This window comes from Eriocheir sinensis, chromosome 54 (genome assembly GCF_024679095.1).
Source record: "Eriocheir sinensis breed Jianghai 21 chromosome 54, ASM2467909v1, whole genome shotgun sequence".
In the NCBI taxonomy this organism is placed as follows: Eukaryota; Metazoa; Arthropoda; class Malacostraca; order Decapoda; family Varunidae; genus Eriocheir; species Eriocheir sinensis.
Genome location: NC_066562.1, coordinates 7,183,795 through 7,210,072, shown reverse-complemented (window position 1 = coordinate 7,210,072; position 26,278 = coordinate 7,183,795). Strand labels below are relative to the sequence as shown.

The 26,278-nt window shown below is 48.6% G+C and overlaps 2 protein-coding genes across 3 annotated transcripts; one reads left to right on the top strand and one right to left on the bottom strand.

Annotated features, from left to right (window-relative positions):
• Nucleotides 1-1,051: 1,051 nt before the first annotated feature.
• Nucleotides 1,052-8,316, top strand: LOC126983675 (serine protease inhibitor 77Ba-like). Of its 2 annotated transcripts, none has more exons than XM_050836697.1 (6): nt 1,052-1,189; nt 2,891-3,301; nt 3,576-4,903; nt 5,007-5,233; nt 5,641-5,788; nt 7,029-8,316. In XM_050836697.1, exons 2-6 carry the CDS (start codon nt 2,940-2,942, stop codon nt 7,154-7,156), a joined length of 2,193 nt encoding a protein of 730 aa, XP_050692654.1. In that variant the 5' UTR covers nt 1,052-1,189; nt 2,891-2,939; the 3' UTR covers nt 7,157-8,316. The 2 variants fall into 2 exon arrangements, with proteins under 2 accessions (XP_050692654.1, XP_050692653.1); XM_050836696.1 differs by lacking the exon at nt 1,052-1,189 and adding an exon at nt 2,438-2,563.
• A 168-nt stretch (nt 8,317-8,484) lies between these two features.
• On the bottom strand, nt 8,485-24,912 carry LOC126983672 (serine/arginine repetitive matrix protein 2-like). The gene is made up of 10 exons (XM_050836646.1): nt 24,745-24,912; nt 22,034-22,405; nt 16,710-21,864; nt 16,349-16,576; nt 14,496-14,792; nt 13,761-14,018; nt 13,239-13,429; nt 10,829-11,024; nt 10,176-10,329; nt 8,485-10,073 (listed from the first exon to the last, which is right to left on the bottom strand). The coding sequence occupies exons 2-10, from the start codon at nt 22,327-22,329 to the stop codon at nt 9,823-9,825; spliced, it is 7,026 nt and encodes a 2,341-aa protein (XP_050692603.1). The 5' UTR covers nt 22,330-22,405; nt 24,745-24,912; the 3' UTR covers nt 8,485-9,822.
• Nucleotides 24,913-26,278: the final 1,366 nt, after the last annotated feature.

Below are 26,278 nucleotides of genomic sequence, written 5' to 3'. Positions count from 1 at the left end.
CTCTTACCAACAAAACCTTATGAATGTCTCCCTTATTAAAGCCCTTCATCCATTTATAAACCTTGATCATGTCTCCACGCACCCTTCGCCTTTCTAGAGAATGCAAGTTTAACTGTTTGAGTCTTTCCTCGTATGGCAAGTTTCTCAACCCCTGAATCATCTTAGTCATCCTCCTCTGCACCGATTCTAATTAACATTTTGATATCCATTCTATAGTAAGGTGACCAGAACTGAACCGCATAGTCAAGATGAGGTCTAAACTCCTCCCTTCTCCCTTGTTGTTTACCTGCAACAATAAACTATCAATCAATCAATCAATCAACTAATGCTAAATATAGTTTGAGGAAGACTTCGGGGCTTCTGTTGCTTACGCTCCTTGAAATAAATCCCAGTACCCTATTAGCTCGATTTCTAGCTTGAATGCATTGTGCCCTTGGACGGAGATCAGAGCTCACTAAGACCCCTAAATCCCTCTCGCACCCAGACCTGCTTATGAGAGTGTCATTTAAGCAATAGTTATGTGAGGGGTTGTTCCTACCTACACTCAGAATACTGCACTTCCCTACATTGAACTCCATCTGCCATTTATCCGCCCAGTCATATAATCTGTTGAGTTCACCTTGGAGAATACTAGCGTCCTGATCCGACTCAATTACTCTACCGATCTTGGTATCATCTGCAAATTTACTAACATCACTACTAATTCCTGTATCTAAGCCATTGATATAAATAATAAACAAAAGTGGACCTAATACCGAACCTTGTGGGACCCCACTCGTAACACATCCCCAGTCAGATCTTTTACCATTGATTTGCACTCTTTGCTTCCTATTGCCTTGACCCAGTTCAAAACTTTACCCTCTACTCCGTGAGCCTGTAATTTAAGCAACAGTCATTCGATCAGTTTTCCTTGGAGGCGACGCTTCACAAGAGTCAGATCATCTCCATGCGTGGTGGGGAGACCATATAACTGTGCATCTTTAGTCTTATATGAGAGAGAGAGAGAGAGAGAGACTGGATAAAGTAAACAGTCACACGAGTCTAACTGGTGCAGGGGGGAGGGGGGGTGCTGGGTGCTCACTCCTCGGGCAGCAAGACGGCCGGTACAGATGGGCTAAGAGGTCACCTTGAGTATATAATTCACCATCACCACGGCCTGGTCACGTGCTGGACTCGTAATCGCCAGCAGGTACCCTCGATCCCGACATGAGCAAGTCCTCTTTATAATCGATCTGTGGGTACTGCCAGGACCTCTGTGTGTGTGTGTGTGTGTGTGTGTGTGTGTTAGAAGCAGTAACAGCAGATAAAGAAGGAGGAGAAATATAGGAAGAGAAGGAAGAGAAGGATCGGAGGAGGTGGAGGAAACAAGGAAGGAAGGGAAGGAAATATGGAAATGCAGGCAACAGAAAGGTTCATTACGAAGATGCCCGCTTTGGTGGTTTAATCTGCTCGACAGCCACTTGGGGCCTGGGGAGCAGATGAAAGCACCTCGATAAGGAAGGGAGGAGAAAAGGTGGGAAGGAGAGAGGGTGAAAGAATGGAAAAGGAAGGAATAGGAATGAATGTTAGGGGTAGGGAAGATAAAGGAAAGGAAGGGAGGAAGAGAAGGAGAGGAGGGAAGGATCGAGGTGTGAAGGGAAGGAATAGAAGAAAGAAGGAAGGAAGGAAGGAATGATAAAGATGGGTAGGGAAGAGGGAAAGGAATAGAGGGAAGGGGAGGGAAGGAAGGATAGGAAGAGGAAGAGGAAGGGGGGAAGAGAGGAAGGGAAGAGAAGGGAAGGAAGGAGAAGAGAGAAGAAAGAGGAGGAAGGGAAGAAGGCTTAGAAAGGAGAGGAGGGAAGGAATGAGGGAGGAGGAGAGGGAGGAAAGAGGTAGAAGGGAAGGGAAGAGAAGGAAAGGAAGAGGAGGATAGAGAGGAGGAGGAGGTGGTAGAAAGAAAGAAGGGAAGGAGGAGGAAGAGGTCTAAGAAAGGAGAGAAGGGAGGGAAGAGGGAGAGAAAGGATAGGAGGGAGGGAGAGAAAGAAGGAAGAGGAAGAGAAGAGAAGGAGGAGAATAGGGACGTAGGGAGGGAGGAGGAGAGGGAAGGAAGAGGTAGAAAGGAAGAGAAGGAAGGAGAGGAGGGAAGGAAGGGAAGGAGGGAGAGGAGGGAAGGAAAGGAAGATAGAGGAGGCTGGAGGGAAGGAGGGAAGGAAGGGAAGGGAGAGAAGGCTGGAGGGAAGAAGGGAGAGAAGGAAGAGAAAGCTGGAGGGAAGAAGGGAGAGAAGAGAGAGGAGGGAAAGAAAGGAAGGGAGAGAAGGCTGGAGGGAAGAAGCGAGGGATAGGGAAAGAAGGGAAGGAAGAAGGGAAGCCTGGAGGGGAGCAAAGGCCTTAATTTAAATACCTGAGAAGGGATCATTAAAATACCTTAATTGCCTTTACCTGGCCACCTAACCCCAAAACAGGTTTAGAACGGGACCATTGGGTGACTGACCAGGGAGGGAGGGAGCGAGAGAGGAAGGGAGGGACAGAGAGAGCTAGAGAGAGACCAGTTGGTGGACAGGTGTCGCAAGAACAGGTTGAACAGGTGAGGCTGCAGTGGAAGTAGTAGTAGTAATAGTAGTAGTAGTAGAAGTAGTAGTACACAAGAATTAACAAGAGGTAGAAGGGAAGAGAAGAGAGAATGAAGGAGGGAAGGAGAGGATGAAAAAATAGAAAGAAGGGAAGGAGGAAGAGGAGGAATTAAGGTCTTGGAAAGGAGAGAAGGGAGAGAAGAGGGAGAGAAATAATAGGAGGAAGGAAGAAGAAGAATGTACAGTAACACAAATAAAAATAATAAATAGATAAACAAATATATATAATAAAAAATCAGTATACCTTTGAATACTACCTGACTTTCTGTCCTTAATTCTAGCGCAAGAAGACTGCACCAGGACGCAGGAGCAGGAACAAGAGATCCCAGCATGACCCCACAGTCCCTATTCCCCTTCACCCTCCTCCTCCTCCTCCTCCTCCCTTCAACCCTCACCGATGGGAAGGAAATCAGGAACCTTCAGTCATGCTTTCCCACCGAGGTCCCGAGGGCGCCTAACGCAAACTTCTCCAAGGAAATGGTCAAGTTTAGCCTCAAGTTATTCAGGAACTTCATGATGGACAGCGGAGGAAGCACGGAGAATGTGGTTGTGTCTCCGTTTAGTGTGTGGAGCGCGTTGGTTCTAGTGTATATGGCTGCGGAGAGGAAGAGTAAGGAGGAGATCAAGAAAGCCCTTAAGCTGAACACCAGTAAGGTTGGGACACACTCCGATTGGACTCTTTTTCTGCAACAGTAAGTGTGTGTGTGTGTGTGTGTGTGTGTGTGTAGGAGGGAGAGGAGGGAAGGAAGAGAAGGCTGGAGGAAAGGAGAGAGAGGATGAGGAGGGAAGGAAATGAAGGCTGGAAGGAAGGAGGGATCGAGAGGAGGGAAGGAAGGGATCAAAGGAAGAGATCGAAAGATTGAGGGAGAGGAGGAAAGGAAGAGAAGACTGTATGTGTGTGTGTGTGTGTGTGTGGCAGTGACATATACATTAAAAAAAGTAAAAATCTCTCCCACACTCACTCAGGCTAGCAGTGGGACAGAGGCTTCGACAAGACCCACTCCCCACCACCACCAGTAAAAAGGGACATCGCCAGGCTAAGCAAACTTCAAGTAGCTCCCAAACCAGCAGCTCCTCAGCCTCCCAGGACGCCTCGGAGAGCAGCAGCAGCAGCCAGACCCAGGAAGACGGCACCAAGGCTATCTCCATCAAGAGCAATAGCCAAGTTGAACGGTGTGCGATCGACAGCAATGGGGTTAAAACATGCTCAACCGATGGTGGTTTGACGCGCACTAAGGACTCCACCGCTACAGATGCAGATGGTAGTAGCCTTAGTCGTAGTAGTAGTGGTGGTAATAAGGGAATCTCCAGTAGCAGCACCAGTACCAGCAGCAGCAGGACCTGTACGAACGGCGTGTGTCAGACGACGTCGAACTCAGGTGTGAGCGAAACGAAGCAGTCCGAATCGTGCGCCACGGATGCCGACGGGGTGAAGGTTTGTACGACGGAAACATGCACGACCGACTCCACCGGAACGGAAACCTGCTCCACCGAAACTTGTACGACTGATGAAACTGGGACGGAAACTTGTGCGACTGCACGATCGGCTAAAGAGACGAAGAAAACAAGAAGCACTGAGGAAACTGCAACATTGCCAACATCTGAAGCAATAGGGAACTCAGCGAGCGACGTCGAGGAAACTGCAACGTCGCCAATATCCGAGACCCCAGGAACCTCGGCAAGCAACATCGAGGAAACTGCAACATCGCCAACAACAGAAACAACAGGAAACTCGGTGATTAATGTCGAAGAAACCGCAATGTTGCCAATGGACGCTAACACCACCACCAGTCAGAATTGCACCACGGACTCCAATGGTACGGAAACCTGCCCCAACGGAACATGCATTACCGACGAAGCTGGCAACACAAACTGCACCGCCGAGGAAACACCAGGGCAAATGAAGGATAAATTAGGAAAAGCGCAAGGCAGTGGGAATTCCTTTACGAGCAAAAATTGGGTGTACATATCTCAGAGCCTGACACTCAAGCGATGTCTCAAGGATGTCTTACCCGAAATCACACCAATAGACTTCTCAGACACTCCCTCCGCTGCACAAACCATAAACTCGGAGGTGGAGCGCGTGACCCAGGGCGTGATAGCCAGCCTGGTGCAGCCACAGGACTTGGTGGGAGCGGAACTCTTGATTCTGAATGCGGTACACTTTAAGGGGGAGTGGATGACAGCCTTCCCGGTTGAGAACACACAGATGGAGCCTTTCTACACAGCCCCGGAACCCGCCGACCCAGCAGGGAATGTGGAAATGATGAAGGTGGTCGGGAATTTTAAATATGGTAAGAGATTGAGGTGTGTGTGTGTGTGTGTGTGTGTGTGTGTGTGTGTGTGTGTGTGTGTTATCATCATCATTATTATCATTTTTTCTCTCCCCCCCGGCAGCCGTCACCACAAATCTCGAAGCCTCTGCCCTCCTCCTCCCCTACACCTCCTCCTTCGCCCTCCTCCTCCTCCTCCCAGAGCAGGCGGAGACAGGGGTGGAGCGCTTGACCAGGAGACTCAGCTACAGGCGACTTCAGGATGTAATGAGCAAGGTGCAGGAAAATGAAGTTGAGGTTTCCTTGCCGAAGTTTTCCGTGAGCTCACATCACTCGGATGGCTTAAAGCAGGTGGGTGGGTGAGAGAGAGAGAGAGAGAGAGAGAGAGAGAGAGAGAGAGAGAGAGAGAGAGAGAGAGAGAGAGAGAGAGAGAGAGAAACCTAACCTAACCTAAGAGAGAGAGAATTTCCCTAACTATATTGACAAAATGAGTTAATATTGATAAGTTTATGAAAAAATCCAAAGACTATCACCTTGTCCTTAATTTCTACAGTCTCCTTAGGCCTACCATTGTTTTTTTTTCTAATCTGGGAGAGAATTTTATAAGTAGACAAGTGTGGTGAGGGGGGCAGGAGCAAGACCCACTACCCCCCCCCCCCCTTTACGTCAAAAAAAGTCATAATGAAAGAGGTCAAGTCAAGCCCTGGCCTGCTGTCAAGGGGTGCTGACCTAACCTTCCCGTTCCACCCCCAACACAGGCCTTGTCCGCCTCAGGGGTCAGCAGCCTCTTTCAGGATCCCCTCAACCTGTCCGCCCTCACCTCCACCTCCCTCCGCCTCAAGTCCATCATCCAGAAGGCAGCCATAACAGTGGATGAGCAGGGAACCACCTTCGACGCAGCCACAGGTATGGACCACTGGGATGATGTGTGTGTGTGCGTGTCTGTGTGTGTGTGTATTTACCTAGTTGTGAAATACAGGAAAAGAGCTGTACTAGGGTGTGTGTGTGTGTGTGTGTGTGTGTGTGTGTATTTACTTAGTTGTGAAATACAGGAAAAGATCTGTACTAGGGTGTGTGTGTGTGTGTGTGTGTGTGTATTTACCTAGTTGTGAAATACAGGAAAAGAGCTGTACTAGGGTGTGTGTGTGTGTGTGTGTGTGTGTGTGTGTGTGTGTGTGTGTGTATTTACCTAGTTGTGAAATACAGGAAAAGAGCTGTACTAGGGTGTGTGTGTGTGTGTGTGTGTGTATTTACCTAGTTGTGAAATACAGGAAAAGAGCTGTACTAGGGTGTGTGTGTGTGTGTGTCTGTGTGTGTGTATTTACCTAGTTGTGAAATACAGGAAAAGAGCTGTACTAGGGTGTGTGTGTGTGTGTGTGTGTGTATTTACCTAGTTGTGAAATACAGGAAAAGAGCTGTACTAGGGTGTGTGTGTGTGTGTCTGTGTGTGTGTGTGTGTATTTACCTAGTTGTGAAATACAGGAAAAGAGCTGTACTAGGGTGTGTGTGTGTGTGTCTGTGTGTGTGTATTTACCTAGTTGTGAAATACAGGAAAAGAGCTGTACTAGGGTGTGTGTGTGTGTGTTTGTGTGTGTGTGTGTATTTACCTAGTTGTGAAATACAGGAAAAGAGCTGTACTAGGGTGTGTGTGTGTGTGTGTGTGTGTATTTACCTAGTTGTGAAATACAGGAAAAGAGTTGTATTAGGCTCGCGCTGTCCGATCTCCATAACGCTTATTATCCAGTTTGGCTTTAAATTCATGAATCATTTTTGCACACACAGTCTCCTCGTCAAGTCCGTTCCATGTTGTTATGCTTCTGTATGGAAAACTGTATTTCTTGACCTCTCTCCTACAGACGCTCTTTTTCAATTTCTTACTGTTCCCTCTTGTCACACTCCTGTCACGTACCACTAAGTCTTCCCTGTCCAATTTCTCCAATCCCTTTTGTATCCTGTATAATGCTATTAGGTCCCCTCTCTCTTCTTTCCATTGTTGTTAGTCCCAATATCAACAGTCTTTCTTCATAAGTATGTATAAGGATGTGTGTGTGTGTGCTATATTCAGAAAGGAAAAAAAGGCATATACTTATAATAATAATAATAATAATAATAATAATAATAATAATAATAAAAATAATGTCAACAGGTCTTCTGGGGACACGAGTGGGACCAGCCAGGGTTAAATTCGACCGCCCGTTCATGTTCTTCCTGATGGACTCCGAGCATAACATTCCCTTGGCCGCTGGAGTGTACCGGAAGCCCACCATGGCCTAGCCCGGTGTGGGTGTGATACTGTAGTTTTTGTTGATGTGTTATTGTTTTCTTTTTCTTCCTTTTTTATTTTTTTCTCTTCCGTCTTTTAGGTTCTGTGGGAGCTTGAAAGAGACTTGTTGTTGTTGTTTTACCATTGTTTTCTTTATTTATATGTCAATAAGTGGGTCACAGGCTCTCCTGGATGTGACCCTAAATACAAGCTTGACCTGACCCTGGTGGCCATAAACGCATGACTAAGTAGTATTTATTTCCAGTTATTTTCTGTTAGTACTTTCAGATATTTATTATTTTATACTTCGCCTCCACTGTCTGCTCAACGGACGAGTATCATGCACGAACGCTACTCGTATGACGCGGCGTATTTTACCACAATGTTAGTTTTGTTAGTGTGTGTTTAGGAGAATCTTCATGCCCTGGGAAAGGTTAGGCGGGCAGGTGTGTGTTGCGCAAGGCTGACCCTCCTCTCATTCTCACTGCCAATGATTTCACACCCATGCTCAGCCTACTCTTCCCTTCCCAGAGGTGGATGACGTAGCCTCACTTCCAAGATGGTAACACTGTAATGCCTTGTTAGTGGACGCCTTTGTTAAATATATATGATACTTAACCCGGTAGCAGCGACGGGCCAAATTTGTGGCTTTACCGTGTAGCAGTGACAGGACAAATTTGTGCCATGATATAAACCCCCCAAAATAGATGATGCATAAACTGATCACAAATGCTTTGATACATATTGTGAAATGGTTTGTGTGAGCGATGATTTTTTCTCATTTTTCTCGCTTAGAGGGACCATTAAGAAACATGATCCCTGCTGCTACCGGGTTAAATATTTCTACAGCCATTACAGACTCCTACTGCATTACGAACACCTATGTAGGCTTCTTGGAAAGTGTTTATTAAAGTGAGTAATGTTAAGTAGTCTTTCAGCTGCATGTATTTAAGATTATTTTTCACCCCCCAGCTTACACCATGTTTTGACAGCTTGCTCCTGAAGTCTAATGTTGAGTGGCTTTGTCTGCGTGATGCTGTGTATCTGTGGTGTGCTGAGGGCATATGGGCATCTTGTTCTGCTGCAAACCTGTTGTGGACTCTGTTATGTTTTTAGTTTTGTGCAGCACCCATGTACTGCAACCTTGTAATATTAAAATGTATTGAATGCAGCTGTATGATTGTATTACTTTATCCTTTGTTAACTAATTGTGTGACCAATGCTACGACAGCCTTGGAGAAGCCCTGATTCTTGTTGTGTTTCCCCCGCCTGTGACGTCAACTCTCTTAACAGGGGAGTATCAAGATGCCTGGAACTAATTGGAGCTTAAGTGTCATCATTTGCTTTGTTTAGTTTTATTCAAGTTCTTTTCTGCATTTTCTTCCATTCACATATTTACATGTGGGTGCTAAGCATAGTTATGTTTGTATTCTGCTGCTTGTACAAAAAGACAACCAAGAACAGCTCCAACATGGGCCTGAGGTTTTGATGAGGGCACTCCCGTGGCTGCCAATGCCCATTACACCACAACACTCCCAGAGCCTGGCCCAAGGCTTCCACCACACTCACTTTCACTTTGACAAACCCGTGTTTTAAAAAATCAGATTTATCAAGCCAAGAAAACCTTGCAAACATTTCTATAGAAAAAAGAAATAGTATTTTCTTAGGAAAACCTTGTAAACATTTCTATAAAGAAAAGAAATAGTATTTTCTTGGGATATTTTCATCATTATGTGATGGAGCAATTTTCTGAAGCAAACAGTGAGCAACATTTTCATGAAACAATGAAAAGTGTAAACATTCTTTAATGTTTACTTAATAGAGTCCCTGGTGGCTATTACTACCTTTGAGCAAAACAATCATCCCAGCTGCTGCCAGCACTGGTTGTCACACACAGGCCTGACTTTATGCACCTGTAAGGTTGACTTAACGACTAAAGGCTACATGTCGGACGCTGGGAGGCACAGCCTTTGCCACTGTCCAGAGCAAAGGTTCTCAACCTGGGCCTTCATCAACCCACAGGGCTTTCCAGGAGGTACTTGGATGGGCAGACAAATTGTTTTTCCCCTTCATACAGTAACTATACATTCTCTCCTGTCCTGTGTGGTGTCTTTGTACTTTATGGTGTTAGTGCTTAACTGTTTCATGAAGTCACTACAATTTCATCAATTTGTGGCATGGTGTACCGCATCTTGAACCACCTTTGATACACCAGCATTCTGTATTGGGTGTTGGATTACTGGGGTGCCGGTCAGCCAGTACAAGTTGGAGAACAGGTTGAGAGCCCCTGATAAACGCCTTTCAAACACGTCGTGAAGGTGATGATAAAACAAAACTTGCTCACTGTAAGGAGAGTTTAAAGAAAGCGGCTCCATCAGCCACACAACTCTGCTGACTCACAAATATACAAATGACAGCAAAATGCCCGTTACGTATATTTCAGAACCAAGGTCACACGCTTCTTTTCCTTAAAATACTATTAACATTACAAACTCAAGGCATCAAATCCTTTCCATTCTCTCTGTGCTACAAAAAGCTCACAGGGTTTCAAATCTAAACTAAACTCTTTGTGAGGAGCTGTGCATGTGTGTGTGTGTGTGTGTGTGTGTGTGTAACTAATCCTGCTTATCATCCTCCTTCTAATCTTTGCTTCTCTTACCTCCCACTTCTCCATGTTCTAATCTTCACTCTTCTTCTTCCCTCCTCCTCCTCCTCCTCCTCCTCCTCCTCCTCCTGCAATGGCCGTAGGGGTTGGGAGGACATACTGCATCGGCGAGGTGGAGTATAACGTGGTGTACACATAACCTGGGTAGCCATACACTCCCTGCGTTGTGGTGGGAGATGTGGCTACCCCTCCGCCTGCCCCTGCCGCTCCTGTTCCGCCTGCCACCATAACTCCAGGAAGGGCCACTCCACCTGTGTTGAAAGCTGAAAGGGAAATGGGAGCTGTTTAACCCCTTGACTGTGGATTTCCTACAAGAAGACATCACCAAGCTACATATGTAAGACTCTAATCAAGCGCTCACTCACCATATTGCTTTTGTAGGTGTTGTTGTGTGTATATAACAGCTGTGCCCTGAGCCGCGATGCTGTAGTGGGTGTAGCCGGGGAACAGCTTGAGGGCGGTGAAGGGTGGGGAGCCAGGCGGGGGCGGGGGTGGCGAGGATGGCTGCTCTGGGGTGTACTGTGAGAGGCGGGGAGTAAGGAAATTTAAGTTAGACAAGTAAATATCTTCCGAGTTGAATAGCAGTGGAAATTTCTTATACTCTCATGAATAGACTTTGACATAACCGCATCTATACATAAATTCATACATATATTCAAAGTGTATTTCTAATTTTGTGCTTGAGTGTTATTTATGCATATTTTGTCTTCATAAACAAAGAGAAAAAGATTTAGAGAGAGAGGAATTGCTTGACCCAGTAGCAGCGAAGGGCCAAATTTGAGGCTTTACCGTGTAGCATCGACGGGCCAAATTTTTGCCATGATATAAACCCCCCAAAATAGATGATGCATAAACTGATCACAAATGTGTTGATATATGTTATGAAATGGTTTGCGTGAGTGATGATTTTTTTCTCATTTTTCTCCCTTAATGGAACATGATCCCCGCAGCTACCGGGTTAAAATATAAAAATCTCTTCTATTCATCTTCCATCTCTCCTCTTCTTCCTCCTACTCACCAGCTTTATCACTTTGACTTTCATCTTCCTCTTCTTCCTCAGTCTCTTCTCCCTCTTCTTCCCCGTCAGACCCTTGGTGCCGGTGATGGGGGGTGGCGGGGAGTGGATCTCCTCCCCACCGCTCGGAGACGTTCCTTCCCCGGGCAGAACACCGTCAGCAAACTTGACAGTCTTGGGGCAGTAGTCCTCGCGTGACCTGACCATTGGGGCGAGGGGGGGCAGGTTAGAGAACGGGGAAAGGCGGGTAAACTACAGTGATACCAGATTGGGGAGACGTTTTTTTTGTGTTGGCTACTGTGGGTTTGTCCGGGTAAACTATAGTGATAATGATAATGTTAATAATAAACCTGGTCGTAACATCACCTGGTCAGTCCCTAACCTAACCTAACCCTAACTTAACCTAATCCTAACCTAACCTAACCCTAATCTAACCTAACCTAACCCTAACTTAACCTAAGCTAACCTAAACTAACCTAACCCTAACTTAACCTAAGCTAAGCTAAGCTAAGCTAACCTAACCTAACCTGACCCTAACTTAACCTAAGCTAACCTAACCTAACCCTAATCTAACCTAAACCTAATCTAACCTATCCCTAATCTAACCTAACCCTAATTTAACCTAAGCTAACCCAAATCTAACCTAACCTAACCTAACCCTAACTTAACCTAAACCTAACCTAACCTAAGCACCCACCCCAATGCTGCTACAGGTCAGGCAGGCACAGTTCCCCCCTAAAACTTGCTTGTATGTATTGGGGAGACCTTTTTTTTGTGTTGGCTACTGTGAGTTTGTCCGGGTAAACTACAGTAATACCAGAATGGGGAGACCGATTTTTGTGTTGGCTACTGTGAGTTTGTCCAGGTAAACTACAGTGATACCAGAATGGGGAGACCGATTTTTGTGTTGGCTACTGTTTGTCCAGGTAAACTACAGTGATACCAGAATGGGGAGACCGATTTTTGTGTTGGCTACTGTTTGTCCAGGTAAACTACAGTGATACCAGAATGGGGAGACCGATTTTTGTGTTGGCTACTGTGAGTTTGTCCAGGTAAACTACAGTGATACCAGAATGGGGAGACCAATTTTTGTGTTGGCTACTGTGAGTTTGTCTGGGTAAACTACAGTGATACCAAAATGGGGAGACCGATTTTTGTGTTGGCTACTGTGGGTTTGTCCGGGTAAACTACAGTGATACCAGAATGGGGAGACCGATTTTTGTGTTGGCTACTGTGGGTTCTTTCCTCCCCTCTGCTCTGCCACACAGCCTCAACATCTATCCCTTCCTCTCATATTTAAGCAATAGGTAACATATGAGAGGGAGGGATAGGTGTTAGGAGTGTGTGGCAGAGAGGCGAGGAGGAAAGGAACTATGAAAGCCCATGCAAAATCACTCTCGCCAATCTGCTTTCACAATAACACAATACACATACAATACAGCACAATACACATACACATACAATACAGGAAAACATACAAGCAGGTGTTTTTTGGGGGGAACTGTGCCTGCCTGACCTGTAACAGCATTGGAGTGGGTACTTAGGTTAGGTTAGGTTAGGGTTAAGTTAGGGTTGGGTTGGGTTAGGGTTATGTTAGGTTAGGTTAGGTTTGGGTGATGTTAGGTTGGGTTAGATTAGGTTAGGGTAGGTTAGGTTAGGGTTAGGTTAGGTTAGGTTAGGGTTAGGTTAGGTTAGGGGCTGACCAGGTGATGTTACGAGCAGGTTTTTTATTATTATTATTATTATTATTATCATTATTGAGAGTATGATAGGCAGTAAAGGGAAAATAAAAATAATGAAGGGAAAAGGGAAAATTGAGGAAAAAAATTACCAGTGTGTGCCCATGAAATAAAGTATCTTCCAATTATATATGTGAACACTCTCTCTCTCTCTCTCTCTCTCTCTCTCTCTCTCTCTCTCTCTCTCTCTCTCTCTCTCTCTCTCTCTCTCTCTCTCTCTCTCTCATTATTTTATTCTTACTTTTCTTCCTTCTTTCGTAATCTTGTTAGTGGTATGGTCTCTCTCTCTCTCTCTTTCATTATTTTATTCTTCCTTTTCTTCCTTCTTTCGTAATCTTGTTAGTGGTATGGTCTCTCTCTCTCTCTCTTTCATTATTTTATTCTTCCTTTTCTTCCTTCTTTCGTAATCTTGTTAGTGGTATGGTCTCTCTCTCTCTCTCTCTCTCTCTCTCTCTCTCTCTCTCTCTCTCTCTCTGTACTCCTCCTTCAAAATAAGCTAAACCCGTCACCTTCCTTCAACTTAATATCAACTAGAGTAGAAATGCAACGTTTTGGAGTCTTCTGATTAATGTAAAATCACTTAGGTTTAAGGACAGACCACCAAGTCTGGACCATGGGGTCTGTGTGGTCTGATTTTCTATGTAAATCTATCTATCTATGTAAATCTCTCTCACCTGTACGATGGGCTCATTAAAATCCCCTTGTCGGCGGGTGGCAGGGCAACAGGTAACAGCCTCCTCTTCTTCCTCCTCCTTGTCTCATCATCCTCCTCTTCCTCCTCCTCCTCATCTTCCTCCTCCTCCTCTCCCTGCACCTCATACTCAGGAATGGGAGACCCGACCACTGGGACCTCTGACATGGCTTCCTAGGGTCGGGGGAGCAAGGGGGGATGTGAGAGTTGGATTTTTTTTATAGTGATGCTGTTGTCGTGCGAGATGTTGCCATGAAGACTTGAAAAACAATACTAGATGTTGATTTGTAGTGATGTGTTATTCTCTCTCTCTCTCTCTCTTCTTCCTCAGTCTCTTCTCCCTCTTCTTCCCTCCTCTCCCTCCCTTCTCCCCTCACCCCTTTCTCACTTCTCCTCTCCCTCCCACACTCCTTTTTCACCCCTCCTCTCCCTCCCTCACCCCTCCTCTCCTTCCCTCACTCCCTTTTCACCCCTCCTATCCCTCCCTCACCCCTCCCAGACTCACCCTAAACAACATCTCGTCCTCAGTATCAGATGACTGCTTTTCGCCTTCCTCCATAGCAGCCGCGAGTTGTTGTTGATGTTGTTGCTGCTGAAGAAGAAGCCGTTTTCTCTCCTTCTCCCTGTGTCTTGCCTCCCTCCTCGCCTCCCTCTCCCTCCTCTTCTTCTCCTTCCTCTCCCTCCTGGCCTGCTTCTCCTTCTCCTTCGCTGCGGCCGCAATCTCAGGATCGACCAGGTCTCCATCGCTGATGCTCGGAATTTGCTGGGAAAAGGGAATTGGGGAGTGTTATGGAGGAAAGAAGGGGGAGAGGGAGAGGGAGATAAAATACCCCCTTTCCTTTGCCGTGATGAAAACAAAACAAAAAAACACCTTGCCACAGCTTGTATAAGAAGATGGAGAGAATGCTATGGAGGAAAAAAGGGAGGAGAGGGAAAAAGGGAGAAGGAGAGGGAGATAAAATAGCCCCTTTCCTTTGCTGTGATGAAAACAAAACAAACACGTCCGCACAGCTTGTATCAGAATATTATGGAGGAAAGAAGGGGGGAGAGACAGAGACAGAGAGGGAGGGAGAGATAAAATAGCCCCTGAGTTGCTTCCTTTGCCGTGATAAAACAAAACAAACAAAAACCTCCGCACAGCTTGCATCAGGACACGGAAAAAGCTTATCCTTCGCACAGCTCAAATCCGACGGCAAAACCTTATCTTACAAATAGGAAAAATCTGACTCACTAAGCTTACCTGTTGCAGTAGTGAGATCAGGCGCGCAACCGGTAATCCAGGTGCGTGCGGCGTTGCGGTGGTGGTGGCCGGGGGAAGGGGCTGGGGTGACACCTGAACCACTGGCACCGTGACCCCGACTTTCCCTGTGGTGGCCTGTGGGGTCGCAGCGGTCGGGGTCTGGGGGGCGGGGATTGGGGTGGGGGCCAGGGTGGGTGTGGGGGGTGAGCTGGAGACCCCCACGACCTGCATGACGCCGCCCACGCCAACCACCTCCGCTGCGGCACCGAGCATCTGCATGTTGTCCGCTGGTACGACCTTGGGGTGGATCGACGGTGGAATGTAAACGGAGGGAGCGGAGGAAGAAAAGGGAAAGGGGTGTAAACAGAGGAAAAGAAGGAAAAAAAGGAGGAAATAAGAGGAAAGGTGCATAGGGGAAGGGAAAGAGGAGAGAAGAGGAAAAGTGAGTAACAAGACGAAATAAGGAAAGAAAAGGAGGAAAGAAATGAGTGAAGTAAAAAAAGAGGAGGAAAGGAAATAGAAGAAAAGGGAAAATGAGAAGATAGAGAGAGAAAAGAGAGGGAAAGACTCAGAGGAAAGAAAGAAATTCGCATAGAAAAGAAGAAGAGGAAAGAAAACAAAATGAGGAAAAGAGGAAAGAAAGGAAAATAGGAGAGATGAGGAGAAGTGTAATGAAAACAATCAACATATAGTAAGATAGACAGATATTTAGAGATAGAATCACATCATATGACATACAATACTAATACGAATGTTGTTTTAATAGGGGTTCAGGAAGGAGCTAATGTTAATTCTAATCTTGTTCTAATACTAATACAAATACTATTCCTAATCTTGTTCTAATACTAATACTATTCCTAATCTTGTTCAAATCTTGTTCTAATCATAATACTAATTCTAATCTTGTTCTAATCCTGATCCTAATCTTATTCTAATGCTAATCCTAATCTTGTTCTAATACTAATCCTAATCTTGTCCTCATCCTAATCTTGTTCTAATACTAATCTTGTTCTAATCCTAATCCCAATCTTGTTCTAATCCTAATCCTAATGCTAATACTAATCCTAATCTTGTTCTAATCCTAATCTTATTCTAATCCTAATCCTGATACTAATCCTAATCTTGTTCTAATACTAATCCTAATCTTGTTCTAATACTAATCTAATCTTGTTCTAATACAAATCCTAATCTTGTTCTGATACTAATACTAATTTGTTCTAACACTAATCCTAATCTTATTCTAATAGGGGTTTAGGTAAAGATTTGTATTAGGTCCGTGCCAGTATCTCATAATCTACTTTATGAAACATCAGTATCTCTTCATATATCTTTTCTACAAACCTTCAACAGTCATGGAAACGCTTTGAAAATCCAATTCAAGGACTTTTTTTTTACTCTAGAAAATAGGGGATAATGTTTACGAAAGCGCGGCGACGCTGCAGCTGCAAAATAGCTCGCAGAGGGTTTAGGGTCGGGGAGCATATTTAAACTACTCCAACCGAACTTTACGACCTACTAACGGGGGGGCTGTGCCCCCCTCGACCCCCCCTTCTAACCACATGTATATGTGACTTATTTCAGCGAGGAGGTATTTCTCGCAACACCGGCTGCAGCGCCGCCGCGGCCAGCAGAGGAGGCGACGCGCTTTCGTAAACATTATCCCTTATTTTCAAGAGTAAAAAAAAAGGCCTTGAATTGGATTTTCAAAGCGTTTCCATGGCTGTTGAAGGTTTGTAGAAAAGATATATGAAGAGATACTGATGTTTCATAAGGTAGGTAATGAGATACTGGCACGGACCTAAAACGAATCTTAACCGGGGTTTATAAATGGGCTAATTAATGATGGGCCTTACCTGTATAACATTCCCGGCCTGCACGATCATGGGGGAATGGGGCGGGGGCACAGATGGGTCCTGGGGCAAAACCTGGAGCATGTTGCCGACCTGTATGACCCGAGAGGTGTTGGAGGAGGCCCCGCTGGCGTCGGCCCCGGCACCCTGGCCCCGTCTTGCCTGCCCCTGGGTGACGCTGGCCCCGTCGATGGAACCACTGCCCTCCCCGCTATCGTATGGGTACTGGAACTGTTGTGAGGGAAGAGATAATAATGATAATAATAATAATAATAATAATAATAATAATAATAATAATAATAATAATAATAATAATAATAATAGATGGCAAAGGTAACACACACATACACACACACACACACACCTGCAGGGAGTGGGGCTGCTGGGGCGGGGCAGGGCCAGAGGGGGGGTAGGAGGCCCACCCATACACCTGTTGTTGTTGTTGTTGCAGATGGACGCCGTGCTCCCGTCGCAGCCGTTCCTCCAACGTGGGGCGGCGGGGTGAGTCCTTGGGTGAGGCTAGGCCCGGGGTGAGGGCCTGGCCGGGGCGGGGCTGTGTGGTGGTGGTGGAGGTGCTGGTGGTGGAGGTGGTGGAGGCAGCGGTGGTGGTGGAGGTGGACAGCTCTGAGTCACTGATGGTGCTGTCTGCAGCTGTCTTGAGGGTGGCCCCGCCCCGCCTCACCCCGCGGGGGCTGTGCTGCTCCCACTCCCAGGAGCCTGACCTGCCCTCCCAGCCCCGCCTCTCATAGGGGTAGTGCTCATCCCGGGGGGACGGGGAGTGGTGGGACGGCCTGAGCCCAGGGGAGTGGCTGGGGGAGTGGCCCCGCTCCGGTGACCTTGGGCCACGGCGGGGGGAGTGGGGCGGGGGGCTCCAGCGGTCGCGGGGCGGTGGGGAGTAGCGGTGGGCAAAGTGGGGGCTGCGCCACCCAGCCGGGCTGGGACGGCGCTCCGCGCCGGGGCTCCAGGAGGAGGTGCGGTTGAAAGGGGGGCTGACACTGCCCCGGTACTGTCCAGCGGGGCTTACCCGGTACTGGCGCGCCTCTGAGGGCGGGGAGCTGTCAGGGGTGTGGTGGCCCCGATTAGAGTAGGTGTCTGGGGGGGAGGGGCGCTCAGGGGTGTGTGGGCCATGGTGGTAGGGGCGGGGCGGGGCAGGGGAGGCGGAGCGGTGTGGGGCGCTGGGCAGGTAGCTGGAGGTGTAGCGGTTGTCTGGTGAGCCGGGGCTGTGGTAGCGGCGGGGGGGAGGGGGGGAGCGCCGCCCCTTGGCCTGCCTAGGGGGGGAGGCCTTGCCCCGCATGTCGCCCCTCCCACGCCGGGGCTCAGGACTGGCAACCCCGGCGCGCCGCCGTCGCCGTGGGGACCAGCTGCGGGAGCGCGAGTCACGGGGCCGCCGGGGCGAACGACTCTTGATGGGGCTGCGGGAACGCACGGGAGAGCCACCACGCCGGGGAGAGCGGCCCCGCCCTGGGGGAGACCTGGTCTTGGGGGGAGTCCTGCCCCGTGGCGGAGGAGACTTGTTTTTGTAGGGGCTCCTGCCCCGGGGGGGTGAGCGGCCCCGCGGAGGTGTCCTAGTCCTGGCAGGGCTACGGCTGCGGGGCAGTGGTGACCTGCTGCTACGGGGCGGTGTCCTGCTGCGGGGTGGTGTCCTGCCCCGGGGAGGTGAGCGTGCCCGGCCAGCGGGGCGTCGGGGCCGGGGGGAGCCACGCCCCCTGTCACTGGGGGACTCCCGTGGTGGGGACTTGTCTCTGCCGGGGCTGGGGTGGGGTGGTGACCTGTGGCGGGCTGGGGGTGACCTGCCCCGGCTGCGACGGGGTGAGCGTGACGGGCGAGCAGGGGGCTGCCGCTCCCTGGGGGAGGGTGACGGGGATGGGGCCTTGGGGGGTAGTGACTCTTCTGGGGCAGGCAGCTTCTGAGCATGCATGGCGGGGCGGGGCGGGGACTTGCTGTCAGCCTCTGGGGTGCCAGGGCTGGGCTGGGCCTGGGAGGGCTCCTGGGACTTCTCACCCATGGGGTCACCCCCTGGGGGGGCTCGCACCTCCTCTTCCTCCTCCTCTGCAGCCCCAAAGCCCTTCAGGCCGGGGCGGGGCAGACGCAAGGCTCCCTTGGAGCCCCCCAGTCGGAAGGTGATGAGTCCGGGACGGGAGAGACGCAGCCCCTCACCCCCCCCACCCCCGCCGGGGCCAAGGCCGGGGACAGGGATAGCGTCTGGGGCCAGCAGGACCACCGGGGGAACGTCTTGGGGTGGGGAGGCTTTTCCTGGGGCAGGGTGGGGCGGGGCAGGGGATGACAGCGAGGGGCGCTGCTCTGCAAGGGGGGCAGGTGTCTGGGCCGGGGCGGGGCGGGGCGGCATGGGTATCTTGTTGATGTCGGCCTCGGGGGCGGGGCTGGCCGGGGAAGGGCTGCGGGGGATGGGTATGGAGACCAGCTGGGGGGAGCCGGGGACGGGCCAGTGGGGCGGGGGGGAGGGGCTGGGGGACAGGGACATGTTGGAGGGGCTGTAGCGCTCACTCTCACTGGCGGGGCGGGGCGCACTGCACGGGGCGGGGTAGGGGATCTCATCCAAGCTGACCTCCTTCATGGCATGGGAGTCTGGGGTCAGCTCACAGTACCCCGAGGTGTCGCTGGCGGGGTAGGTTTGCCCCAAGCTGCCCCGGCTGCTGCCCCGCGGAGTGAAGGTCGGGGAGGTACTGCCACTCCTCCTTCCACTACTCTCTCTCTCCCAGCTGTCTGCTCGGATCCTCTCCTCCTCCTCTTCTTCCTCCTCTTTGTCATCCTCCAAGGGGAAGTCCGGGGAGGAGACTGGAGATGGGGGCTCTTCCTCCTCCTCCTCTTCTTCCTCTTCCTCCTCCTCCTCTTCTTCCTTCTTCACTTCCATTCTAGGAGGTGTGTAGGACGGACTTTCATCTATTTCCGAGTCTCTGCTAAATCTTCTTCCTCCTCTTCTGTCTTCAATTTCTTCTTCTTCTTCTTCTTCTTCCGTTTCATATGTTACAAGCTTCTTCACAACCTCCTCTTCCTCTTCCTCCTCCTCCTCTATTTCCTTCTTTATCTCAAGTTTCTCTCTCTCCACTTTCTTCCTCCCATCTCTTCTCTCCTCCCTCCGGTCCCTCTGTTCTCTCAGCATTTCTCTCCATTCTCTCAAATCCTCTTCAATGTGTTCTCTCTCCCTCCTTTCCTCCATCACATTCTCCCTCTCTTTATGCCTTTCCTCCATCTCTCTCCCTCTTCTCTTCTTCTCCTCCTTCTCCCTCCACTCTTTCTCGTATCTCCTACGCTCCTGTCGACGTTCCTCTTCCTCCTCCTCCTCCTCTCTCTTCCTCTCCTCCTTCAATCTCCATTCCTTTTCTCGGAGGGCCGCTGCTTTGCGTTCCTGCTTTCTCTTCTTCTCCTTTCTCTCCTGTTTTCTCTCCTCCTCCTCCTCATCTTCCTCCTCCGACGCGCTTTCCTCCGCCGAGCTTGAGGAAGACTCGCTCTCCTTCTTGCTCCTCTTTGCTTTCTTCTCCCTCTCTCTCTCTTTCTCTCTCTGTTTCTTCAGCTTTTTCTTCGCCTTCTTCTTTGCCTTGTATTCTGCTCTCTGCTTCTTCTTTGCTTTCTTCTGCTTCCTCTTTCTCTCCAGTCTCTCCTCCTCTTCCTCCTCTGATTTCTCTCTCTTCTCCTTCTTCTTCTCCTCCTCTTTCTCTGCCTTCCGTGATTTTGTACGAGTCTCTTCCTCTTTCGTTTTCATGTAACTCTCATATGTCTTTTCATCGTCGTCCTCCTCCTCTTCTTCATCTTCCTCCTCCTCCTCCTCCTCCTCCTCCTCCTTCTCCATTCGTTTCTCCACCTCCTCCTTCTTGGTGAACTCTTCCTTCTCCTCCTTGGTCAACCCTCCATCCACCATCATAAGGAAGGCTTCGTATTCTTCTGTCAGGCAATCGGAGAATGTTTTTGTGTGGGTAAACTCATCCATTTCCTCTTCTTCCATTGGCACGGTGGATGGCTTCTCTTCCTTCTCCTCTTCCTCTTCTTCCTCCTCCTCCTCCTCCTCATCTTCCTCTTCCTCCTCCTCCTCCTCCTCGTTATCCGTTTCCTCCTTCTCCCTCTTCCTCTTCTTCACAATGTCTACCTCCTCCTCTTCTTCCTCCTCCTCCTCGATCTCTCTCCTCCTCTCTCTCTCCCTCTCCTTTCCGTTCCTGATTTTCGGTTCGTCGCGATCTTGAACAGGGGACAGGGCAGGGGTAGCGGACCTGACCTTACGAACTGGGGACTCAACCGACAGCTCTCCCCAGTCATCCAGTTTGGGGTACCAGATGCGGGTTTCAAGGCGGGGCGTGGGGAGGGTGTCCGGGGCGTATGGGGCGGACCAGAAGGACTCTAGCATCGGCCATTCCTGAGGGTGGCGATGTTTCATTTCGCGGCGTGTGTAGAAGTGCGCTCGGAACCTTGACGAATTTATTGCGTATGTGATTTCCGGGCGTGTATTCGTGACATGGATAAGCTTGGCGGGGAAATCCTTATCCCCCCCGCTCAGACTCTTCGCTTTAACGGGGTACATCATCCGGGGGTCCTCGAAAACCGACCCGCTTTGCCCCCCTCTATTCCTTCGCCTCATCTGCTCCCGGCGAACCTGACGGAGAAGGTCGAAGTCAAATCTCTCCGCTTTGAACTCCTTCCACGATTTTGGGACGCGCCGGGGCTTTCGTCGGGGCTCACTTCGGGGCTCGTCCTTGCCTCGGGTGTCCGCTTGGGATCGGTCGTCTGTCGTGGGGTGGGTGTGTGTGGTCTGCGGTCCGTGTGTTTTATCCTTGGGGCGTTGTGGGCGTACATGTTCCCTGTGTTTGTGTTCCTTGGGGCGGTGGCTGTGGCGCGCTTCGTACTCTTCGAGGCGAACTTTTACATTGCGTCCCCGGCTCTCGAAGCGACGCAGCTCCTCCGGGTTGTCTAGCAGCTTAGCGATGGGTGCTAGGCCAGGTCCATAGGGGTTGAATATCATGTTTTTGAGTCCGAGAGCTTCCTTGAGACGTGATTCCTCGTCCCGAATTTGCTCGATGATGGATACCTTCTCCTCCTTCTTCTTCTTCTTCCCCACCCCAGTCGCACTTGTGGTTACGCCCTTCTTCCCGCTCTCGTCGTCCTCCCCTGACAAGGCTGAGTTGGTGGCCGGCCGTGCGACCTTTGCCAGTGTGAACGAGGGAACTTTCATCCCTTTCCCGGAGAACGCGAGGAGACGTTTTTTCGCTTCCTTGCTTCCGAGGAGTTTGGGCAAGGGAACTTTAGCTTGGGCTGTGAAGGTGGTGGTGGTGGTGGTTGTGGTGGTGGTTGAGGTGTTGTCTGGTGTGGGGATAGCCGAGGTTGGGAGGCTTATGGCAGCAGTGGTGGTGGTGGTGGTTGTGGTGGTCATTAAGGAGGTGATGCTGGATGAGGGCGGTGGTAGGCTTGGGGGTGGCTTGGAGATGTCCGGGGTGGGGAGAATCGGGGTTTGGCTCGGGCTTGGGGAAGGGGCAGCATCGTCATCATCAGCAGTGACGCGGCTTGGGGAATACCTGAAATGGCGGACAATGTGAGAGAGAGAGAGAGAGAGAGAGAGAGAGAGAGAGAGAGAGATGATAGTAACAATAATGATAATAATAATATATACCAGCTTAGGAAAAAAAAAGATATGAAAACCACACACAAAAAAGAAAAAAAATAGTGCGTCAAGTCATGGCTCACCTCTCCTGGGGTGGGGCTGCATACATCTGCCCCGCCCCCGCCGGCATCCTGCTAAACATCCCCGGCATGTGGGGCGGAGCAGGGCGGGGCGGCGGTGGGCCCAGGAACGGTGGGGGGAGGGTGAAGACTGGTGGGGGGAGGGAAAGGTTTGGTGGAGGACCAGGGGGCAGCATGATCTGTGGGGGCGGCCGCTGGGGGAGGAGCGGGGCGCCCCGGAGGATGGGAGGAGGTGGGGGGCCCTGGGGAGTGCTGCCCCCCCCAGGGAGAGGGATCTCATCTGGTAATGGGATGTTCATCGTTCATTCATGGTAGGCCGAGGCAGGTGACGCAGGCCGGGTCGGGTCAAGACAGGCCAGGGCGGGATACACACTCCTGCCGGCAAAAAATGAGAACACAAGTAATTATATCGCCCTTAAGAAAAAATAAAGATATAAATAGGAGCGGAGTTACAGGAGAATGAGAAGAAGGGTCCAGAAAATAGAGGCACACCTGACATTAAATAAATAGCGTATAACACACTTGTGGGACCAACACTTGAATACTGCTCCATGGTGTGGCATCCTAACACACAGAAACATTGGCAGGTTAGAACAAACCAACACCAAGGCGGCTAGGTTCATTACAAACAATTACACTTGAATGCCTGCCGTTTCTTGCCCAATGGAGCGCGGCGATAGCAGCGGACCGGGGCCTGAAACCTCATCAACGGTAAACGGTATCACAACACGGATCGAACAACAGATAAACATGGAACCTCTTCACATACGCAGACAAGCACACAGACTTACACTTATGTACAAGATCACTAACACTCACATTGACATTGACCCACATACATACTTACACAACGCAGTCAATGTACTCATAACACACACATCCATAAATACCAAACATATCACACTAACATTGACGCATACAAGCACTCATACTTTGCACGCACCATACACCACTGGAACAGCCTCCCCCAACAGATTTTAGACTGTGGTAAAACAGACTCATTCAGAAAACAAATACACACTCACTTGTCACCACAACACACCAACACTTAACAATTACACTTGATTCACTTCCCTCCTCTGCATTCTCGGCTCCCCCGTACCCCCCAACAGCCAACACAAATGTGCGTGTTATGGGAAGGTGAGGCTCATATTCACTGGAGTTGGGAAAGGGCAGGGAAGGTGAGGGTCAATTTCACTACCAGGATTACAAGAAAAGGAGGGAGTTGGGAAAGGGCAGGGAACAAGAAGCTCATTTTCATTATCATTTTCACTGCCAGCACCAAAAAAAAATGAGGAAGTTGGGAAAGGGCAGAGAAGGTAAAGCTCATTTTCATTCTCATTTTCACTGCCAACATCAGGAAAAAATGGAGTAAGTTAGGAAAGGGCAAGGAAGATGACTCATTTTCATTGCTAGCACCAAAAAAGGAGGAAGTTGGGAAAGGGCAGGGAAGGTGAAGCTCATTTTCATCCTCATTTTCATTGCCAATGTCAAGAAAAACAGGAGTAATTTAGGAAGGGGCAAGGAAGATGACTCATTTTCATTGCTGGCACCAAAAAAGGAGGAAGTTGGGAAAGGGCAGGGAAGGTGAAGTTTATTGACGAGATTTTCTATTCTCTTTTTTTTATTACTCTCTCGGTCCCACACGGCCTCTGCGTGTATCGAAACACACTAGAAATTAATCACAGCAAGGAGAGGGTATTCCCCGGCTGCCTGGGATTGAACCCGCGACCAGCGTGACGGGAGAGCCACTCCTTACCGAGTCTGCCAAAGAGGTACCCCCCTGGCTAAGTGGGTTATGGGAGGCTCGTTCATCAGGCCGTCGCCGCACTACAGAAGCTCATTTTCATTCTCATTTTCACTGCCAGCATTAAAAGAAAAGGAGTACGTTAGGAAAGGGCAGGAAAGGTGAGGCTCATTTTCATTGCCAGCATTAAAAGAAACGGAGTACATTAGGAAAGGGCAGGGAAGGTGAGGCTCATTTTCCTTCTCATTTTCACTGCCAGCATCAAAAGAAAATGAGTACATTAGGAAAGGGCAGGGAAGGTGAGGCTCATTTTCCTTCTCATTTTCACTGCCAGCATCAAAAGAAAATGAGTACGTTAGGAAAGGTGAGACTCATTATCACTGGAGTACGTTAGGAAAGGGCAGGGAAGGTGAGACTCATTATCACTGGAGTACGTTGGGAAAGGGCAGGGAAGGTGACTCATTATCACTGGAGTACGTTAGGAAAGGGCAGGGAAGGTGAGACTCATTATCACTGGAGTACGTTAGGAAAGGGCAGGGAAGGTGAGACTCATTATCACTGGAGTACGTTAGGAAAGGGCAGGGAAGGTGAGACTCATTATCACTGGAGTACGTTAGGAAAGGGCAGGGAAGGTGAGACTCATTATCACTGGAGTACGTTAGGAAAGGGCAGGGAAGGTGAGACTCATTATCACTGGAGTACGTTAGGAAAGGGCAGGGAAGGTGAGACTCATTATCACTGGAGTACGTTAGGAAAGGGCAGATAACATGAGGCTCACTTTCACTACCACCACCATCTCCCAGACGTGGAATCCTAAGCTTGGGAGGCAGGAGACATTACTTATAAATCCGTCCACTTAAAATTAATATATATCAAACTTAAATACGAACATCAACACAGACAAGCATGATTCACTTATATCATTATTTTAACGTATTCCTTGTATCCCTCGCCTTCCCATGCTCACCTCGGGCTCTTAAGTGTAAATGCCGTCTTCCTAGAGTGGCCTTGATGATATTAGGAGCCCAAAAGCCCTAAAAAATGCCGGGTATAAGCCCAGACTAGCAGCGGTGAGGAGGTACACACACGGGGCTGGCTTACTGTGCTGCCAGATGCGCGTTGATTATTCTTCTTCTTATTTTTTTCTTATTTTTCTTTTTCTTTTGGTACTTCTTTACACTTCTATACTTCAATACGCACTAATTTGGTATTGGGTATATTTAGAGTTGCCAGTCAGTGGGTCTCTGGTCACAGGGCCAATGAAGCTTGAACTATTATTTCAGTTCAGTTATTTTGCTCTCCAGCAGCTTAACAATGATTTAACTTGCTGTTGAATAATTATTAGTAGCTATTTTGACTTCTGGTCTTAAAGATAAGTGATTTACAGACGCCCTCTTGCTGGAGATAGGGCGTCTGTGAATCACTTATCTTAAGACCAGAAGTCAAAGTAGCTACGGTAGTTAAACTAACAATTATTTAACAGCAAGTTAAATCATTCTTAAGCTGCTGGAGAGCAAATTAAAGCCCTGGGCGAAAAAAACGAAACCTCCAAGCTGTGTTTTTCCTGTTTGGGCCGCCCAGGAGACTGCGGCCCGCGGCACATTCGCCCTTCAGTGGTTACACACACCACGCACAGACGCAAACCTTGAAGCCTTACCAGCAAAGGGTAAATACATTTTTTTTTCTATCAGCAGGTACCATGTTTGGATATTTGGCTCAAAACGACAGCCACTATTATTTTTTTCCGAAATAAAAAAGAGGAACCGAGTTAAGTCAAAACAGTACTTACCCCGATACACTCCATTACACTTCAATACAAAGTGATACTGTTGTTAATAAAACTGTATTTTGTCATTTTCGTTGTTTTATTTATTGGTAAACGAGAGGAAATGACCGATGCTTATGGTTCTCGAATGAAAAATAGCATGTCGCTCAGCACCTATGATAAAGACTTCTTTTTACAAACTGCCACATAGTTTTAATCGCCATGCATTGGCTTACATTGGCAGAATTGATTGATTGATTGATTGAAGTTTATTGTTGCAAAGATAATTACAACAAGGAAGAAAGAATTAATTATAAGTCTGCGTGTCTGTGGTGTTTGGTTGATGTGTTGGAACTGAAAATGACCCAATAAACAGTATATTGGTAGAAGCATATATGTGGTGGACTATGCAAAAAAGAAAAGTCCAGGGTAAACTAAAGTGAAGGAAACAAAAGGAAAGAAACTATAGAAAATCAAAGTCAGTGGAAGCAATTAAAATTAATGTGAACAGTCAAATTAACAGAGCTTATGTGCAGGGTGAAGCACTATTTGTAAGTGTGCGCAGTGAAGTAACTATAAGAGTGCTTAGTGAAGTACATAAGTATGAAGAAGAACCAAGGATCGAGGACCTATAAATGAACTTAGAATGGAAGAGAATGAAATGGGAAACGTTAGTAAGAAAACAGAGAAAGGAATGAATTAAGAAATGCAGAAAAGAAAAAAATAGTTTGTCATA

Excerpts from the sequence above, each read along its gene's own strand:
- LOC126983672 (XM_050836646.1), bottom strand. The coding sequence starts at position 22,329 with ATGAACATCCCATTACCAGATGAGATCCCTCTCCCTGGGGGGGGCAGC. Across the intron at positions 16,577-16,709 it reads AGCAGCCCCACTCCCTGCAG|TTCCAGTACCCATACGATAG; the intron begins GTGTGTGTGTGT and ends CCCTCACAACAG. Across the intron at positions 14,793-16,348 it reads AGGCCGGGAATGTTATACAG|GTCGTACCAGCGGACAACAT; the intron begins GTAAGGCCCATC and ends ATCCACCCCAAG.
- LOC126983675 (XM_050836697.1), top strand. The coding sequence starts at position 2,940 with ATGACCCCACAGTCCCTATTCCCCTTCACCCTCCTCCTCCTCCTCCTC. Across the intron at positions 3,302-3,575 it reads TGGACTCTTTTTCTGCAACA|GCTAGCAGTGGGACAGAGGC; the intron begins GTAAGTGTGTGT and ends ACACTCACTCAG. Across the intron at positions 4,904-5,006 it reads GGTCGGGAATTTTAAATATG|CCGTCACCACAAATCTCGAA; the intron begins GTAAGAGATTGA and ends CCCCCCCGGCAG.